Source organism: Acomys russatus, chromosome 14 (assembly GCF_903995435.1).
Source record: "Acomys russatus chromosome 14, mAcoRus1.1, whole genome shotgun sequence".
Taxonomy (NCBI): Eukaryota; Metazoa; Chordata; class Mammalia; order Rodentia; family Muridae; genus Acomys; species Acomys russatus.
This window is the reverse complement of record NC_067150.1, coordinates 11,704,423-11,725,089: the sequence shown is the minus strand read 5'-3', so window position 1 is coordinate 11,725,089 and position 20,667 is coordinate 11,704,423. Positions and strand designations below refer to the sequence as shown.

At 42.5% G+C, this 20,667-nt stretch overlaps 1 protein-coding gene across 1 annotated transcript in view; it reads left to right on the top strand.

The window, feature by feature from the left end:
- Fat3 (FAT atypical cadherin 3) overlaps positions 1-20,667 on the top strand; it is a 615,276-nt gene that overhangs the window by 240,104 nt on the left and 354,505 nt on the right. Inside the window, exon 3 of the mRNA XM_051155934.1 lies at positions 16,201-16,515. Coding sequence (XP_051011891.1) covers positions 16,201-16,515 — 315 coding nt within the window. The remainder of the gene's footprint in view (positions 1-16,200; positions 16,516-20,667) is intronic.

Genomic DNA, 20,667 nt, shown 5'->3' with positions numbered 1-20,667 from the left:
CTTACCTCCATCTGTAGTTGTGACCATGGATGGAATTGTCTGCACCCTACCTGCACCATCGCAGGGTCATATACAGTCCTTCCAACCTCATGTGTTCCCAGAATTTCTTCTTTGGCTCCAACATCTCTGTGTTTGTATTTGAGATCTGCTTGCATTTCTAGATGTTAGGAAAATGGTCTCTACAGATGCTCAAGGCTCTTTTCCTTTGACTTACTTTTTGTCGACTGTGAGCTACAGACAGTAGTTCCTTACAAGTATTCTGCCTGAAGAGCTAGTGTCCATGGGCCAGATTCAGCACTGTAGCACAGACACTTTAGGAAAGCTTCTAGGCTTGGCTGTTGTTTTCAGATTCCTATGCTTATAAGACTTCATTCATTCTAAGGGTGCTGCCGTATTTGCAAATATCCCAGGTGGTCTTGGGGAGAAACTAGTACGTAGGCTGGGGAAGACTAGGAGATGGGACAGTGGCTTTATTTGTCTATGAGACAACCACTATCCATTCTGAGTTAAGATTATCCAGTTGGGCTGCTCCGTGCTCACTGTTACTTCTTTTCATAAGCCCTCACTCATGTTCTCTAAGTATACACAAAAAAAATCACTGATTCCTGGTGGGAAACTCTAGTGAAATCAAACTTTGCTTTTGCCATTGTGACCTCAAAGGAAGGGGAGAGTAGGTAGGCATTGCCTGCTCCCTGTCAGGAGAAAGTTCTATTGAAAGTAACCTAATAGGATATTTAGGTCTTAGAGAACAGAAATTATACAAATGGAATCTTTATTGAGCCTTCTAGAATATACTCTGGACACACCCTATTAAGGAGATAGAGACAAATGCAAAAAAAAACAGAGTGATGAAGACGAATGCAGAGAGCTTATGTTTCACCAGCCTAGTGTCTTGCAAGCATGGCCCACCAGCAGCGCATATACCAGGAGGTGTGGGCACTGCTGACAATGAGCTACAACTTTCTGGTGATTTGAAAAGGAGCCACAGACCTGGGGCACATCTTCATTTTGTCATTTCATAAGGACTTTACTAGTACACGTGGAGAATGTGACCCATGCCTTGAGAAATCTCGTACCTCATAGCTTCACATTTCAACCTCACAGGAATGAACCATAGCACCAGACAACCTAGCATGTTATTAGAGCGACACATGTTTGCTTGTTTCCACTGAATTGCTTCAACAACTGGACATAATTTATAAACATCACACAACTGTTTTAGAAGATCCTGATGTCTTTCTTTAAAGTACCCAAAGTGGCAAAAATATGCATTAATTGGTAATAAAAACTCATTGTAGCATGCCTTTTCTTTCTCGAGAGTTCATACCTTCATTAAGATTTAAGAGTTACTTCCATTTGATAACAGGCCTATTTTTGCTTAACAAAATTTCCTTCCTGGATGCTTTCTGCTCTGCTCCTCTTAAGTGCTCAGAGGAGCAGCTCAGTGAGGTGCGCAGGGCAAAAGTCTCTCTTGTCTGTAAACAGAAGAGGTGGTTGAGGCTCTCAGCAAGGCTGAGCTAAACAAGGTTAACTAGAGCCAGAGCTGGGGCTGAGGTCCAGCTCTGCCCAGCGTACCTTTCACCAGTGCCTATTTCAGAGGGATCAGAGAGCTGCAACAAATCTGCATACAAAGCCATGTCCAGCCAGTGGCAACTGGCTGATTTGGCTGAGAACAATTGAAGTCATCTGCCACTGAGATTCTCATTGCTGCTCTAAGGGGGTCACGCACTCATTACCTGCAGCTCTCCGGTGTGCCTGAAGAAGCAGAAGGAGAAAGTCAGATCTGCTTGAAAGCTCTTCACTAGGCGCCTAGAAAGTTTCCAGAGCAAAGCCGTTAGCTGTTGAAGCCATTGAGGAACACCTGTTCTCTCAATGCCCTGGCTACAGAACTAAAGCCCAGAGAACATCCATCCAACACCGGATGACTCAACATCCATTAGAAGGCCCAGAGAGAGCAATGAAACTATGAACACAGCATGCTGGGGTTTGGATCCATGACCGAGCACTTTAGCAGCGTTCTTTGTAGTGCAAGTAGCAATGGGCTGGAGATGATTTTGGTCATAAACTCTGAGCTATTCCAATCCAGATCAGCTGCTTTAAGTCAGCATTTCTGAGATGCATCCAAATTTGGGCTATTTATTTTAGTAATCTGTGAAATCTTCATTAGATGCGGCATTTTTTTTTCTGGTGTTGATCCGTCCAAAAGATGAGTACTGACAATTTTCAGTGCATAAACTCAAAGACTGATGGTTATTTAATCTGCTGCGGAGGTTATGGACACAAGCGTGGGTTAGGATCACTCTGCCAGTGTCTAACTACCCTGTCAGTTATTTTCCAGACATCACAGCAGTTAATAAAAAGCCATGGCATTTTTCACCAGATGCAGACTTTTACTTTTAAAGTCAGGTCATAGGAGAAAAAAATGTACAGAAAGACTTAATTATAAGAATCCATCTCACTCCAAATCACAATAGTTATTATCAAGGAAATAAAGAACAAGAAATGCTTTCAAGGATATGAGGAGAAGGAAACCTTTCTACACTGTTCAGAGAGCACTAACTCATTTAGTCCCAATATAGCTCAGTATATAAGTCTCCCCAAAATTACTGTATAGCTGAGCTAAACCACTCCTGGGGGTTCCCAAGTGTCAGAGTTAGCACAGCACAGAAAAGCATACACATTTCTGTTTCATGCTACAGGAGTCCAGTGACCAAGTCATGGTCAATAAAGGAAGCATTATTGTCTTTGTCCACAGGAAAGATTTCTCAAGTTATAAAGGAAAACATAATTATGGCATTTGCAGGAAAAATGGATGGATCTAGAGATGATCATGTTAAGTAAAATAAGCCAGATTTTGCATGTGTTCTCTAATATGTGTAAATTATATATACATAGGCATTATATATAAATATATATGAAATATGCAAATATATGGATATATATACATATAATGTATGTCCTGTTACTTAGGAAAAGGAAATGGACTCATGGGACTGTGGCACTGCGTATAAAAGAGATTAATGGGTTCAAGAAGAATATAATCATAGTAGCTAAGATACACATATGAAGTCTGTCATAAGACCCAACATTTATACAACTGAAAACAAAAGAAAAGCATATTAGTTAGCAGATACATGAGCGGCTAGGTTGGTAGATAAAGAGAGGCTTCTCAGCGCTTCAGGGTCTCCACACAGACTTCCCACTCTGTCTCCCACTTCTCCCCTAAATGCTGTGTTTTTATTCCATGTTATAAACTCTCTTTTTCCACAGCCCACCTTTCTGTCAGGATACTTGTGATAATCAGAATTCATAGCCTCCGTGTCGATACCTGTTCTCCTTGACTTCCCTTGCCCATGTTTGGGGTACCTCTGCAGCCTCCTAGACTGTATCCACAGGTAAAGATCTGACTGCCATGCTTATCTTTTTCTCTGGGATGGTGTCAGACAGCATAGACACTTGGTAGTTTCCTGTTGAGTACAGGGACAGAAGGCTACATGCGCCTGTCATTTATAATTCAGGAGTGGAGTTTGAGGACATCCTCTGCTGCAGCTGCAGAGCCCCAGATGGTAGCACTGAAGGTAACACTTGATAGGTGGGAGGTGACAAAGTTCTACTTACTGTCTGGCACAATGTTCTCTCTACTGCACAGATATTGCAGAGAGGATTTTATTGCACAGCATTATGTAGGGGAGGGCAGGCCAGCTCCCTATGCTGAGATTTAAGGTAGGGGTGGGGTATGCCAACCAGGAGGGCCCTGTAGCAGGTGTTGGCTAAGGGATTGCAGGGGGAATCTAGTGGCCAGGTATGATTTGATATGTTAAATAGGCACCTCAGTCATTTGTCTCAAATTTGAAACCTGACAGGTATAAGTCAAAACACAATCTATTCATTTTAAACATTATTAACAGGTACATAGCTGAAGGGCTTTTGATAGTGAATTGTTCTTGTCTGGCAAATTTTATACAAACAGGGAAATGTGTCTTTCTAGCCTGTATACATACCTTTCTCCATTAGTTAGTTTAGGGATCCCACAGATGAAGTGTCCTTTTCCTGTTTTCATCCCCATCTTAGGAAGAAGGAAACAGACAGGATGAGAAATTTATTAGCTGGCTAGAGGTCACTCTATCACTTAATGACAGAGTCAGACCCTGACCCAAGAGAGTCTCAAAATGTTATGACATGATGTCATCAGGTAATTATTAAGAAATTCAGGCTGTAGCCACTTTGGGTAAGTATTAGCTATAAGACACCTGAGACTTCTTTTCTGAGGCTTTCTGTATCTCTTGTAATCCTGTGATTAGAGGCAACCTTGGTATGAGGAGACAGAGAGAGAGAGGGAGACAGACAGACAGACAGACAGAGACAGAGAGAGAGGTGTAGGCACAAAGTGAGGTGTGGGGAAGGCTAGACCTGCTTTCACCCTCAAAGAACTTTTTGCACTTAATTCACTCTTGTTGCTTGACTTGTAAAATGAATTTTAAACTTTATGTGTGTTTACACATATGTTTTATTTTCTTAGTATCTGTATTGTGTTTTTCTGTTTATGCTATTATTTTAACAAATATTCACTGAAAATCTATGTGCCCTGCCTTGTGCTAGGTGCTGTTCATACAAAGACAGTTACTATTGACTTTTGATGCCCAGAAAGCATATTAAAATGGAAAGCGATGCACAGTATGACTAATGGGGTTGGGTGGTAGATAAAATTTGCCTTGGAATTCCAGAGGGTGGAACAACCAAGTCAATGAGAAGGCAGAAAAGGGATGGAGAAAAATCTCCATGTGACATGAGCTGTCCTGGTACCTTTTTTTAGTTCCTTGATGGTACCTTGGTTCCATCCATAAATCTTGATTGCTTCCTGAGAAGTGAGCATCATTTATTCCACTGAACCTTGGGAAACTTAGAAAGCCAGCCAGGCAGTTGCCTGTGTTAGAGAGTGCTCAAGAACTGGGGCTTCTCTCAGCAAAGTGGTAGCCAGCCTAACTCTGAACGAGCCTAAAACGCTCCCTCAGACTGGGAAAACTAACACATATGCCAAAGGTTGCACGGAGAAATGGCTGATACTCAGACTTTGGTTGAGCTGAAGTCAAAACCATAGGCTAATAATGTCTTTCCTTCCAAATTCCCATTCTAGTCGGCCTCATCCAGCAGAGAAAGTACCTGTGCATATTGTGACCATAACTAAAAGGCGCCATTGGCAGTGAAAAGGCAGACTCACTCAGCCTTCTTATCTCTTTATATATCATTTCCCAAATATTTGTATTGAACCATAGAATATTTGGTTAGGTTGAAGTATGTAATTTAATTTGATATCATTGAAATCCATATTTAACGTGGTGTTATCTATATGTCATTGTTTTTCTTCTAAGAAGGAATTCATGTTGGTGATTAAAGCACCTGCATTTATTAGGACATTACCATCCTAAAATGCTGGCAAACATGGTTAGGCTGGTTGTACAAAATCTTCAAAGGAGGAAATATGCCACAGTGTTTCAAAAATAGTGCCGTCTGCTAGCCCGCACGCATAAGGCCTAATGTGCCCCTTTTCTTTATATGTCTCGATTTCAGTTTCCCTGAAAATGCTTCCAGGAAGTTTCCCCCTTATCAGAAGAAGTAGTAAGAAGTAATTTTTTTTTTTCAAGCTGGATGTGACAGAATACACATCAGCTTTTGCGGTGTGTAATAGTGTAATCGGTTTTGCCAGCAGCCGAATGTACAATCCTATTAGCGATGGGGAAAAGAAAGTGCCACCTTAATTTACCTCCAGGCATTAGAGCAATAACTTGAGGTGCCTGAGGCTGCCTGTGTAAAGATACTTTAATCACATGGTAAAAAACATTTTTAGTCTACTGCCTGCATTCAATGAGTACCAGCTTTTCTAAGTTAATAAAGAAAATCCATCCAGCTTATAGCCCTGAGAATCATGTCATGCTATTTTTAATCTTTGTCGACATTAAATCTGTGGAAGACATTTAACGGGTTAAAGTGAGACGATGCTGCTATGCCCTTCATGTCCCCTGTGTTCCTAGCAGAAAAAAATTAGCTGATGTCTGTCCTGTGAGATGGATAGGTCACAAGGAGGAAGTACCCTGGAATCTAGGGTAGCCGGACTTTCATCCTGCCTCCTTCAGATGGAAGCTGCCTTCTGATGTCTTGTACCTTGGGGACCAAATTCATTATAGTAACCATCAAGCTAGAAAGTCTTCAGCTGTGGGGATTCCTTGTGTCTGCTCTCTGGCTGTGTGGGGGATGTGATCTTTAATTAGTTCAGGTTGTAAAATATTGCAGAGAATTTCCCAGCACCCTCCGCTTTGTCTCCAGGTCAGCTAATGCAATTGTTTTAATTGTGGCTGAGCTATTGTCTTTGACTAGATTTCCTAGAGTGCCCTTTACCAATTAATGGTAATATGCTACTGGGAAATCATGAAGCTGGTGGAAAGCTGTAAATAGAAAAGCCCTAATAGGTTGCCTATTAAAAGTGATGCCAAGTCGGTGCCCTAATGCCATTGAATAGCAGTATTCATGTGTAAAAACCTAGTAACAGTCCGGGATCCAGCAGTCAGTTGTGCATGGAGTGTGTGTGTGTGTTGCTGGAGATCACATGCACACACAGACTTGCTTCCTGTCTCTCTCTCCCTCCCTCCTTCGACTTTTTGTTGTGCTCTTTTCTAATATAGATTTCCATTTTCTGTTACCTCTATGATGGATTGAGTTCAAGGAAGTGACATGAGCATGCTATTGCCTTTGAACCTGTACTTCAGACACACTGTGTTTTATCTTTCTTGCTGCCTCTTGGCTTGTCATCAGTCCTACCAGTGAATTTTGACATGTGCAAATTAATAATCATTCAGCCCAAATGAGTAGGGTGACCTCTGGGCCCCCATGATATACTCAGTAGAAAGGGAGGCATCAGTCATGAGCTCAGAGAGATTTCAGTTTAATGAGAGAGCCAAGGTTCTTTCTTATTATGTGTACTATATGTGTATACACACACGTGTGCATATGAATACGGGCATATATCTCTCCCTGTTTCTAATAGGCTGATGTCTTACAATTATTCAGTGTAACCACATTTTTCTATATTGGCATGGGGTAGACTGCAGGAAAAAAAATGGTTACTTTTTCAAAAGACTTAATTATAAGTTGGAATGGTCTCTAGTTTAGAAACGGAGACTAAAGCAAGGCAAGAAAATATTGCAGATAGCAGGAAGTCTCCCAATGCATAAATGCAGGGTGGGAAGACAGCCTGTCAGTTTGTTTGACAAACACTGTGACGTATCTGTGGCTGGGGACAAAGCTGAGGGAGACAGCAGAGTGTCACTTAGAAGCCTCCATGGATGGTGATGGGCAGGCATGGGCTTCCATCTTTACTGTTTAGTCATGGTCTTAGGATTTGAGAAGGAATATTTGATTCTTGGAGTTTAGGAAAATGCGTGGCTGCAATATGTGTACTGCCTTCCAAAACCAGTAATAATTTTGCAATAATCATGTAAACACCAATAATGACTAATAGTTAAAGTATTGATTACAGATACCCTGGGCACCACGCTAAGCGCTGAGCACAAGAAAGTTTGTCACCATTGTCGCGGTAGATGGACAGAGTGCGTCACGTCAAGACTGTAGCTATTATTTGGGGATGTCGTCACCTTTTAGTCAAAGACAGTGATAATTAGAAAGTGAGGATGCCATTCCTTCTACAGGGAACATCACTAGCAGAGGACAAAGAGAAAAGTTGGGCCCTCAGCTCTACTTTCACTGTGCCATCTCTAGGGCCTGCTGATCCCCACCTCTCCCTCCCTCACACATGCATTTTTATCAAATGTAGTTTATTGTTCTTACAGGTGGGCATTCTAATTTTCCATTTTATCATATTTAATTTTTAAAATCACAAGTCAAGCTGGGGGGGAGGGGATGACTTAATGGTAAATTGCTGGCCGTGCGTGTGTGAGGTCCTGAGTTCACATGCACACACCCACTGAACACACGGGGGGCGGGGCAAAAAAAATGATAGAGCTCTCGCAATGTAGTGCTTGCACATCTTGTGAACTTATTACTACTAATTACTACTAAAATTGATGAGCTCTGGTTGTTACTGTTCCTGTAAAAACGAAGTGTTCCCTGTCCATCCGCTGGAATCAGTTCTCACAGACAGAAAAGGACTTGCTTCCGACCCCTTTGAGGTGGTACCCTGACGTGGTGTCATCTCATAGCGGCGAAGGTTACAGTGAAGGAGAGGGGCAGCACATGACTCACATTATCCAAATGAATTAGTGCTGTCATCTGAACTCGGAGAGGTTCGCTGTTCCAAATGGGAGTCCTAAGTGACTTGTGCGTGTCCACTGGAGTTTGTGAATTATTATGTAATGGAAGCTAAATTGTAGTTTTTCACTTTAGAACAGTTGTGGCTGTCGGGTCTAGAGCACTCTCCAAAGACAAGCTGGGCCGCGAGAAGGCCAGTGCAAGCCAGCTGCCACACAGATCCCCCAGGAGCCCGGCTTCTTGGGAGGGCAGTGTGCAGCCCTGGCAGACTGTTTCCGGGATTATTTTTTCTACTCAGCGTCTTTGGATGGTCCCCAGCTGTCACTGTGCCTGTCTGTTTAACCAGCCTATGAACCCTCTCTGGTCTGTGCCTTCCATTCCAGTTTGATAGCAGAAACAGAAAAATAGGGTGTTTCTGAGGCCTTTGGTTGCAAACAACTGTTAGTTAGGGGTTTAATATTGTTTCTCTGCAGGAAAGCACACAAATGGCCAATTAAGCCTACTCATTAAAATAAAGTATTTTTATAGCCTATTCAAGAATCCTGTGTTGGCCATGTCTTTGAAGCACTTAATTGTTATGAATAAATATATTTCACATTTGCCGCCCTTCCTCACCATCCATCCTTGCTGTAAAAAGTGGTCAAGGTAGGTTTTGTAGTCTTCCTGAGGGGGTTGTGTGGCTTTATCTGCTAGTGTAGTCTCTGTTGGAGCACTGCTGTGCAGGGCAGTGGTTCAGGAGTGTCTCCTTTCATTGTCTGTGCTTTGTGTCAGGCATAGGGAAGAGAGAAGTCGAGTCTGTCACAGTTCCCCCTAAGGAACCGATTGAGGGACAGGCAGGAAGAAAACTGCAGTCCTGTGTCCTAAGCACCACAAAACTGTACATAAAAATGCAGCAGGAAATTAGAGGTCACATCCATTTGGGGATTTGTTTAGTGATTTTACAAAGCTGGGTGCTCAGGTTTTGATTTAGGAAGAAGAGGGAGATTGTGTGTGCCTGAGTGCATGAGACTGCGCCTGTTAGGAGAAGGCTTCTTCTCCAGGTGAGTTGTAATGTGGTGACACAGGAGAAAGACTACAGAGAGCTTATTGTGTGGCACAGCAAGGAGGAAGGAGCTTGAACTGAAGGAAATGGGGTCCAAGGGAGGCAACTCACTTGCTGCCTCCTTTCAAGGGACCTTGAAGTTACAGAACCGATCTGGTCCTATCCAGGCCAGATTTCCCTAGGTAACAGCTGGGCGATTAGGACACAGCCAAAAAGACTAACAGCAACTGGTGCTTCTACTGTGGTGGTTCTTGAGTCGTCTTGTCAGAAATGGACAGCCCCTGTCCTTGATTCATGAGTTGAGGGGTCCATGTACCTTTCTGATTGTGGCCTTTGGCCCTGCTACAGAGGCATGGTGGAGGGCCATAGGCCCAACACAGTGGTTTGCGTCTTGTATGTCTCACTGGACTCTCTAGGGTGTCTCTGTAGTGGAGTGAGCTCACAGGTCTTCATCTGCTGTGTTAGTGTGGGTGATGCACACAACTGAGATTTTCTTAGCTGGGCCCCTACTAATTTAATTAAACCTTGCTTTCAGCAGCTCTTACTCCCTCTGTTCTCCTGGCCTAACTAAGTGTGGGTTGCTGCTGTTGTTGTTGTTTTGTTTTGTTTTTTTTTTTTTTGTGTTACAGTGTATTTCCATATGTGGGATGCCATTAATAGATTTGACAAAGGATGATAATTCTCTGCTAGTTCCTCCCCAGGCACTGGGCCTCTGGAAATAGAAACAACACACGTTCACTCAAGCCTAATTTATGGGTCACATACTATATAGAATATCTGCCCGACACTCCATAAATGTGGGCTACATGCTGCGTTACACAGGCAGGCTCTGAGAAGCCCTGGGCCGCAGCCCCAGCAGGTTAGTGGAGGGTAGCCATTATTAAGGCTGGGAATAAACCTACTTCTCAGAAAGGCAGGGCATGCTTCCATGGCTGCTGGGTATGCATGAAATTTTGAGCAGGCAACCCCCTTGGTCATGTTCTGGGGACATGACTCGCTTGGGGAAGAGCTTGGTTTTCAAACAACTGGGCCTAAATTCAGTCCTCAGCAGTATTGGGGAAAGCAGAGCACAGTGGGACATGACTATAACTCTTGGGCAGGGGAGGTAGAAAGCAAAGAACTGCTAGAGTCCGCTGGCCAGGCAACGTGTAGTCCAGTCAGCAAGACCCAGGTCCCAGGGAGGCAACCCATTTCATAAAACAGGATAAAAGGTTGACACTTGAGGTTAAAATATGTGCATGTGTTGCCACATATAATTATGCAGAGACATATTCTACCCTCATACATACTCACATACACTTTACACACACAAACACACACACACTTCACTTACACTCTCTCTTACACACATACATTCAGTTCACACACACACACACACACGCACACGCACACGCACACACACACAATTTCCCCTTTGGTCTGTGTTCAGAGCCATCTTCTAATACTACAGGGTTGCGCGTGCATCCTCTGTTGGTGTCGTACTTCCCACTCTCGGCCTCCCCGTTGCAGTCTTACGCATCCTCTACCTATTTCCGAGCTGAGTACAAGGAAGAAGGGTGGATGTATAAACAGCTCCAAGATCCCTAGACCCTCATTTCTAGACACCTTTCCTATTACTCCGTGACTCTAGCTAGCTAAAGAATACCTGATATTTAACTTAAAGCTATACATGGGGAGAGGAGGTCCTCACCTCCAATGTCATGTTGTCCCGCTCCCATGACCCAGTTTTTCTTTAGAGGCCATGTGTCTTATTAATACCATGCATACATTGACTGTCCCTGGGATCAAAACACGTGAGATGTGCTAGCCAGGACTTCTACAGGCAGAATACCAACACAAAGCAAGGGCAGTTTACATAGGATCTTGTAGTTTCACAGTGTCATTGTCATTTTAAAAAATCATAGTATAGATACCCTATGAGCAGATACAGGGGGAAGAAATCCCCCTCAGGAACAGTCATAGGGGAAGGGAATAAGGGGAAAATGGGAGGGAGGGAAGAATGGGAGGATACAAGGGATGGGATAACCATTGAGATATAACAAGAATAAATTAATAAAAAATTTTAAAAAATAATCACACCACAAAAAAATCATAATATAACTGTTTCTGATTTTATGTATATTATTTACGTTCTATTATTGGTAGTTCCTAAACAAATGCCTTTATAAATGGAGAGAAATCGACAGGACTTTTTATCTCAGCCTTCCAAGTGCAAGCAAGTTGCTCGGACATCTCAGTCATTTTCTCAAAAATCTACATTAACCTCTATGGTCCTAAAAGAGCCTCCTTCCTTTCTCATTCAAAGTCAGCATCCGGGTACATAACAAGTACACTAGCTGCCCTCACAGAGGTCGGCAGTAGAGACCACGGAATTCCTTTGTCTCCTCATCACAGTGTAGTCTAGCACTGCATTTATCTGGGTCTCCTCAGTGCCTCTGGCGCTGTCCATAGCCCAAGTGGGCACATTTCATCTCAATTAGAAGCAGAAGAAGAATGCAAGGCAGGGGAGTGTCAGAGGTTACAGCCATTTAATGGGATGAAATTCAAATGAAAATTGGAAAACAATCCAAGAAATCTATAGACGATGAGAACTGGGGAAACTCAATTAGGAAAAACCATAGACTCTCCTCCTTTGGGGCCTTGGTTTTGTTGTGCTGCTGTAGTGGCCTATTTGGTCATAAATAAATAGGGAAGCAAAGGGCTTATTGTTTGCATTGTAAAGAAAGGTAAGTTGATTATCACTGTTACGCACATATTCTGATGCCTTTGTACATGTGCACTCCCAATGATCTGACCAGCCAAGGCTGATTACAGAAGTATGACATTGTCTGTGCTACCCCATCATTGCTCAAAGAAAAAAAAGCAATTTGGTACAAGTCGACATGAATAAATGAGAGAAAGCAGAAGTCTGGTTGGAATGGTTTTCCCATGGTAAGCTTCAGTGAACGTGTCATGATAGATATAGATGGGCCTTTTATGTCCCAGCTTATAAACAGGGGAAGCCACTCTGCACTCAGACCTGATCCATCTTGTTTTGTCCCATGTTTCACTTTTGTTGCCTACAATGTGTTTGACCTGGGAAATAAAAATCCAGTTATTTGGTAAGTAGGCTCTGCGTGCTGTGTGCAGCTGTTTGCAGGACCTGGGTTTCCTCAGTAAACATCAAATCACTGTGCAAGTCAGAAGCCATTCTCTCGAGGAAGGAGCATGTGTAGTGCTACTCTTCTTACTGTGTTGGGTAGTTATTTGAGGCTGTTGCTCCTTCTGGGGTTCAAAGTATGAAATTTGGGGGTCTGTGTGGCTGTAGCTTTGCATGTAGCTTTCATTTCTGATGGGAGAGACATAGAAAATGCTCCTAAAAAGAGTGACGGTGGCATTTTTTGTGATCTGTGGGTCAGGTATGCACACGAGAGCAGCTACGGAATTCATTTCAGTCCAGGGACTCCTAAGAGAAAAGGCTTTTCTAAGCAGAACTGGAATTCCTAGTCTACATGCCAGGAGACGCAAACACTGTCTTGCTGAGTTAGGGAGTTGCAAACCTGTACTAAATAGATTTTAAAATTGGACAAAGGCACAGCACATCCCTTTACTGTGTTCTCTACTCAAGAGGCAAAGGTTATGTTCTGACATTTCATTTAAGAAACGCCATAGTTTTCAACTCTGAAGAGTCTTGTGCTGAAGGCATATTTTGACTTCAAGTTATACGTCTTGCAAACCATATCGAAGTTGCCAGCATCATCTCTGACACTCATACTTTGTCTTACCACAACTCAGACATTTTTGTCACTGAGTTAGAGTATTAAAATTGAGCAAGGATTCTTCCTATTAAGAATAAAGCTGCTATTGAACATAGGTGAGCAAATATCCTTATTGTCTGCTGGAGGATCTTTTGAGTATATAGCCAGAAGTGAGGTAGCTGGGTCTTGAGGTAGCTCTATTCCCAACTTTCTGAGAAAGCACCAGATTGATTTCCCAAGTAGTTGTACAAGTTTGCACTCCCACCAACAATGGAGAAGCGTTCCCCTTTCTCCACATCCTCGCTAGCATACGCTGTCACTTGAATTTTTGATTTTAGCCATTCTGACCGGTGTAAGATGAAATCTCATAGTCCTTTTTATTTGTGTTTCCCTAATTAATAAGGACATTGAACATTTCTTTAAAGGGTTCTCAGCCATTTGATATTCCTCTATTGAGAATTCTCTGTTGAGGAGTAGGGGCTGCCTCTGGCATGGACTCTGTGGTCCACTCATTGATCACTTCCCCCCCGGGGTGGCCTTGCCAGGCCACAGAGGAAGAGGATGCTGTCAGTCCAGGTGAGACTTCATGGGTCAGATGATAGGGGAGGAGGGCTCCCTCTTTCTGAGGACTAGGGGACTGGAGAAGGGGATAATGGGGGATCCAGAAGGAGATGAGTGAGGGGGCTACAATCTGGATATAAAATGAATACATTGAAATTTTTTTAAAAGGAAGAAATGAGGAAGGAATGATTCAAAGACAGGGAAGAGGCTCTGTGTTTAAGAGTGCTTACTGCTCTTAAAGAGGACATAGGTTAAAAAAAAAAAAAAAGAGGGCATAGGTTACACAACATGTAACTCCAGTTCCTGGGACTCTGAAGCCCTCTGGCCTGCACTGGCACCTGCATATATGAACTCATGCAGGCATACACATACATGTAAACAAGAATGATAATTATATTTCTAAGATGAAAAGAATGTCTTGAAGGATCCGGCTTTATTATATCCCCTGATAAATATCACTCACCATACATAGTTCAAGATTTCTGTTACCAGTTTCCCGAGAGAAATCACTCTTGTTTTCTGGAAGATAGCAGGTCAAGTACTTGTTTGTTTGTTTCTTTGTTTGTTTGTTCGTTCATTCGTTTGTTTTTCGAGACAGGGTTTCTCTGTGTAGCCTTGGCTGCCCTAGACTCGCTTTATAGACCAGGCTGGCCTCGAACTCACAGAGATCCACCTGCCTCTGACCTCGGAGTGCTGGGATTAAAGGTGTGCACCACCACGCCTGGCTACACTTGTAACCATATGTATGCTGGGCTTGGGGGAAGCCAAACACATACACACAGTCACACAAATACACATGCGCACAGTCACACAAATGCACATACATGCACACAGCCACACAAATACACATGCGCACAGTCACACAAATGCACATGCACACAGTCACACAAATGCACATGCACACAGTCACACAAATACACATGCGCACAGTCACACAAAAGCACATGCACACAGTCACACAAATACACATGCACACAGTCACACAAATACAATTGCATAGAGACACAGAAATACACATGCTTTTGCCTCATAAATTCAACTGAAGAAATCATCTTAAAGAACTGAGAAATATATAGGTAGAAAGCACTGTCCTTAGTGTGAGTTTTATTGCTGAGAATTTTTCCATATGTACAGAGTGGCATTCAGCTTAATCTTATGTTATGCATATGTTGGTCTCTGCCTCTGAAATATCACTGTGACAAATTCTTGGTGCTAAATCACATTTGAACTGAGGCAGCAACAGCTGAACCTCTTTGGACCCTCCCACCTGTCGTGAGGGACACTCATCAGTGACTATCTCTACCTGCGTCAGTAGAGATGCTCTGTCCCTTCCCACTGGTAACCCTTGACAGTGCTTTCGCAAGGTCTTCAGGTCAAACTGTATTCCTAATGTACACAAAGGCCCAGTAAGAATGTAAATCATAGAAAATGGAAGGAACTGAGGCTTAGGGTTACTGTGGAACCGGTTCTGGGAGCTTTTATAGTGGCCTTCTATAGCTTGTGGATTTAATGAGCCCTACACATTCTAGGAGGATCCTGACTAATATTGAAATATCCTAAGCTGGGACCTGGTTTCCCATATTGGTCACTGTTGCTCATTACCCTTTATTTCCCCATGACAAATTTCTGAAGTTTAGCTACTGAGATTATTGCTGTGGTGTGACATCAGAAAGCATAGTGCTGTCTCTGTGGTGTCTTGACTGTTACTTGCTTTTCTATTAGGTGTGTGTTTCAACTGTGAAATCAGAGAGCCAAGAGAAAGTAGCTGAGGTGATGTGTTTGCATCTAATTTAAAATGATGACCATGAGTCTTCTCGGAGTGTTTAGGGGTTTATTTTAGGGCCCTCAGTAGAGTCCTTGAGGGAGATGAAGCTCACTTAGAAAGCGTGCGGATATGGCTTCTTCGCTGACTCTTGCAGAATAGCTGTGACATTTGATTTTTCAGGAAAACAGTATGGTGCAGGCTTATATCTTTGCAGGTAAAACACTTTCCATTCTAACAAACAAAAAAGCATTTGAAGGGTCTATTTCGTTCCTGTAAATGAATAGATAAAATAATTTACCCGAGAAGAGCATTTGTTTTGTGGGAAGTCAATTCAACCTCACAACAAATAGAGAGATTGGCTTGTAAGATGAGACTTACTTTGACTCTTGACCCACTGTCTTCCCATTCTTCTATCGTTTGTCTCTTGTGTGGATGTCATGTGGTGTGTGTGTGTGTGTGTGTGTGTGTGTGTGTGTGTGTGTGTGTGTGTGTGTAGCCTACTGTTTTCTATCCTCATTCCTTTATAGAATCTATGTGCCTGTGGAGGGAGAGTGTGTGCATGCACATGAGCACACACAATCCTTACACATCTATCTTGGAAATTCAACGTGAGTATATTAGATTTTATAGAGAAAATAATTATTCAGTTGAGTTCTGCAGAAAAGCATTTCCTTTAATGTAAAGAATGACATCTCAATTTAATCTCATATTATACATATGTTAATCTTCTCTGATATGCCAAGAAAATTTGTGCTGCCCTCAGGAATTCTGGGTGAGTCACTCAACTGCCTTCCTCTGCTTTAGCTATCATGTGCTCTGTGTTCTTTTTTACCTAGGAGTCATCACTGCTGCTGACATTCTTGATCGAGAGACAACAGCATCCTACTGGCTAACAGTGTATGCCACGGACCGGGGCGTGGTCCCTCTCTATTCCACCATTGAGGTCTACATAGAAGTTGAAGATGTGAATGACAATGCCCCACTGACCTCAGAGCCCATCTATTATCCTGTTGTCATGGAGAATTCTCCCAAGGATGTAGCTGTCATTCAGATACAAGCTGAAGATCCTGACTCTGGTTCCAATGAAAAACTGACCTATAGGATTACAAGCGGAAACCCACAGAACTTTTTTGCCATCAATGTCAAAACAGGTAAGGGCATGCTCGGCTGCTTTGAAATTGGCTGTCCACTTTTAAATGTGTTGTCTGGCCCTTGCTGTGCTGGCTTATCTATTTTATTGTCTAGAGAACAGAGGCTTCTTTTCTGGGGGGTAGGTTTTGACAAGATGGATGTTTTTCCTGTCTACCTAGAGTGTTTTAATCTCACTGAAGTGCACTGATCTAGTAAGAATCAAAGGCATCACAGAAAGCCTCAGGTTTGCTTCATTCATTGTAAAACATGGTCCTGGATACTGAGATGGCCAATTGCCTCCTCTCTTTCTTGAGAGCCAGCCGGCCAGCCTATGCCAGGTCCTTTGCTTGAGCTAGCCTGTACATCTGCCTTGCTTAGTTGCATTCCAGCTTGCTATAAATGAACATCTGAAAGGCTTAACTCTAAGATTTTCTAGATTGGCTCTAGAATAATTAAGATTATCTTGTAGATTTTCATCCCTATATTATCAATCAGTGAAGTGTCAGTGTTCCAAGAAACTCCTCATGCCTGTGTCTGAATCTTTTCAAAAAAAAAAAGAGGCAAAATTTAATTTTCTGACCTTTTGCTTAAAAGGTTTCTAAAGGTTATAATAAGAATTTAATTTGTTAAGTACATATCAGAAAGGCATAATGATCAGGACACTGTGGAGTTTGGCTGGATGTGTCCTGACCAGGAAGCACACTGGAGCACAGCTTTGTGGAACTTGTGGCCTTGGCCTAGGCAGGCTACTGCTTTCCTGAAGGTCCCACTTTTACATGTGAACAGAGACGCTAAGCCCTCAAGACAGTGTGATGGATGGGACGTTAGTGACTTGAAATTTAGAATGATGTAACTCATGATGATTTGGGCAGTGAGTTGTTGCTGGTGGGCATTGATGCTTGTTGTTGTGAACCAACTTGGCTCAGGAACATCAATGGAACTGGTAATTATTCGCCTTGACTTGTTAAAAGAGAGATATCCTATAGACAATATGCCCCTTATAAATATCATGTTCCAAAACACAGAACTTGAAGAGCTTTTGGTAAACCTAGCTCTGAGTCAGTCAGTCAGTTTTTAACACACTTTAGTGCTCTTAAAAGTATTTAATCTGGACTTGATTTCTGCTTCATTACAAATGATAGGTAGGTATCAGCTGGCAGCATCTGGCTGAGGCATACTTGTGCTAGAAGAAGAAGGCTCAGATAAAAGAGCCTGGCCCAGCATCTGAACCACACTAAGCTCAGAAAGTCACCACACACCTGAGGATTAAGCCCTTGTACTGTTTAAGGAGATGCTTGGGTCTACTTCTCTAGCATAGTCCTATAAGATGTGGAGAGAGAGAGGGGGTGCAGAGACAAAGAGACACAGAGAGAGATGAATTCAAATGCTTCCTAGATTTAACAGAGAGAAATGAGACTGAAGGAGGAGGGAGAGAAACAAAGGTAATATCAATAAGTTGAGTGTGTGACATTTGATGCCTCACACTCACATATTCTGCTATTCCTTCATGACTCCATTTCCATTGCAGTCATCAGGAAAGCATCTGACACCATGCTTTTGAGTTAAAGGACTCTACAAAGAGGCAAGCTCAGTTGCTACTGTCCTTTACTTAGTGTTAAAAGAGGAAAATATCTCTTGGGGGCAGATCTTTAGGCTTTCATCCATTCTAGCCTAATGGGCTCAAGGCCAGTGGGAGGCCTGTTTTAGAAACAACATAGACAGGGGTGTGGAAGGATGACACTCAAGGTTGTTCTCTAGTCTCTACATGTACATGGCAGTATGTGCACACACACCCACACACATATGCACACGTGTGTGTACCCAACTACATATACAGACATTCTTGAAAAAAGTAAAACTGTCATAGACAAGAATATGCGTCTGATGTGAATAATTTACACTAGACCTCGTGTGCAGCGTGCTTGCTGTCTTTTAAGCGCATGAAGTTTCAGAAAGCCCTACATTATCATAATGGGCCTTATATTGTATAATAAGAGCCTTAATTATATCCATAATTTCTCTGTCTTTGCCAGAGATTTTTCAAAAATGTACCTGGAATGACATTTTCATCCAGCTCGTCTAATTGTCTCAGAGAAATGAGCAGCATGCAGTGGTTTTCAGACACGATATAAGAAAATAATATATCTTGTTTATTCAGTTCTTAAGAGTATTGCACCTATTTCTTTTTAATCACAAAATCCCATAAATAAAAGCATAAACTTAAGATACGTTTCGAGCTTTTGAGAGACCAAAACTAATATGAAAATAATAGAACTGTTAACACTTGCGATCTGATGACGGAATCAAAACTTACCTGTAGTCTAGGAACTTTAGAGATTGTTGGGGTGGCAAGAGCGATGGATGGCCAGAGATGGATTTCTTTATGCTTAGAACCCTGGCTTTAAAATGTTTGCCCTGGATATCATCACTGTGATACTCCATGGACCACCACAGAAAATGCACAGTGACATTGCCATCCGGGTGTTAGCAGCTTTCTGTTCTTGGGCAGAAACAAATGGGTAGGATGGCCAGCTTTTCCGACATGACGCAGCCAAGAGTCAGTCACCTAGGGAAAGAGTCTGGATGAAAGACTGCCATCACTGAGTCGGCCGGTAGGCATGTTAGTGGAGACTGTTTTGAATGGGTTAATTAATGTAGAAATACCCAGCCTACCATGGGTAGCACCATTCCCTAGCAGGGGACCCTGAACTGTGTAAGGGTGGAGAAATTGAGCTGAGCAAGAGCAAACAGAAGAGAATGCATGTACTCATTTCCTTCTGCTCCTCACTGTGGATGCCATATGACCAAAGCTTTCAAGCTCCTCCCATTGTGAGCTGGAACTGTAAACTAAAATAAATTCATTTTCCCCCTAAGTTGCTTTTCGTAAGGGCGTTTTTATCGCAGCAACAGAAAGTGAAGCTAGGACAGTGAATAATGATTACAGCTGTGAGGATTTACCACCCTGGCCTAGCACAGCAAAGTCACGTGATAAATGATGACGCCCTGTCTGCTTTATGCTGATGGCAAGAATGCACTTTAATGCCTTCATGCCTAGGTTTCTTATCTGGGAAAGAGCGTACAACTTTGCCTATAACACTGTCATTACTCATGGAGAATGGAAGTCACAGTGCATGTGGAGGAGGCTAGTAAAATGCAGACGTATCTAAGAAATGTGTGTTATTATATCTGTATCTTTTTTCAGGTTGGATAGGTGTCTGTGTGTATATATGTTGTGTGGGTAAGGCGTATACATGGATATACAGGCGCCAGAGGCCAAACTTTTACCTTTTATTCTTTGGGTACTTTTTACCTTGGATTGTTTTGGAAAGGGTCTTTCAACAGGCCGAAGCTTGGCAGTTAGAACAGGCTGGTTTGCCAGTGAGCGCCAGGCATATATGTCTGTCTCCACCACAGCAGGGTGGAGGTGTTACAAGCCCATGCTATCTTGCTAACTTCTTGTGTGAGTGCTAAGGATTGAACCCTGGTCTTCTCGTGCTTATAAAGTGAGCATTTTGCTGACTGAGCTGTTTCTCCAGGTAATACTTTTTCTTTCTTTTTTTGTAGCACTGGGGATCGAGCTCACTGAAGCCTGTGAGTTCCTACTTCAGGGCACTGCTCTTGTTTAGAGAATATGGTTGACTCCCTCTCTGATGGGAGCTTTAATCTTTGAATCTCCTCTATCCTTAGAAAGCCAATGATGTGAAACATGGAAAAAGAAAACACTGAGGCAGTGTTTCTCAACAATGAAGCTGGGAAGACAGCTAACCAGTACATTTAGCAAAGATTTGTGCCTTAGCATTTTTTTTTTTTTTTTTTTTTTTTTTTTTTTTTTTTTAACTCTGGAATGGTGTTGATTCTAGTAAACCAACCCTTTGGTCTCTCTGTGGTAGAGATGAAATTTATAGAGTTTTTCTTTCTTCTGGAAATAAATGTGCTATACAATAAATAAAGATTAAAATGATTACTGCAAAGGAGAATTGTGCCATTGTCCTGGGTCTACAGCCTGTGGCATGTAATGGGTATCACTACCTTCAAGTAGGGAGGGGTTTCTCTGCTGATTCAAAAGGCCCATTTGAGCTTTCCTCTCTCAGAGCTGGAGCCATGTAGCATGAGTGGATTGCCAACTTTCTTCCAGTGCTTTCTGTAGGCTAGACAGGGAAATAAAAGCCTCA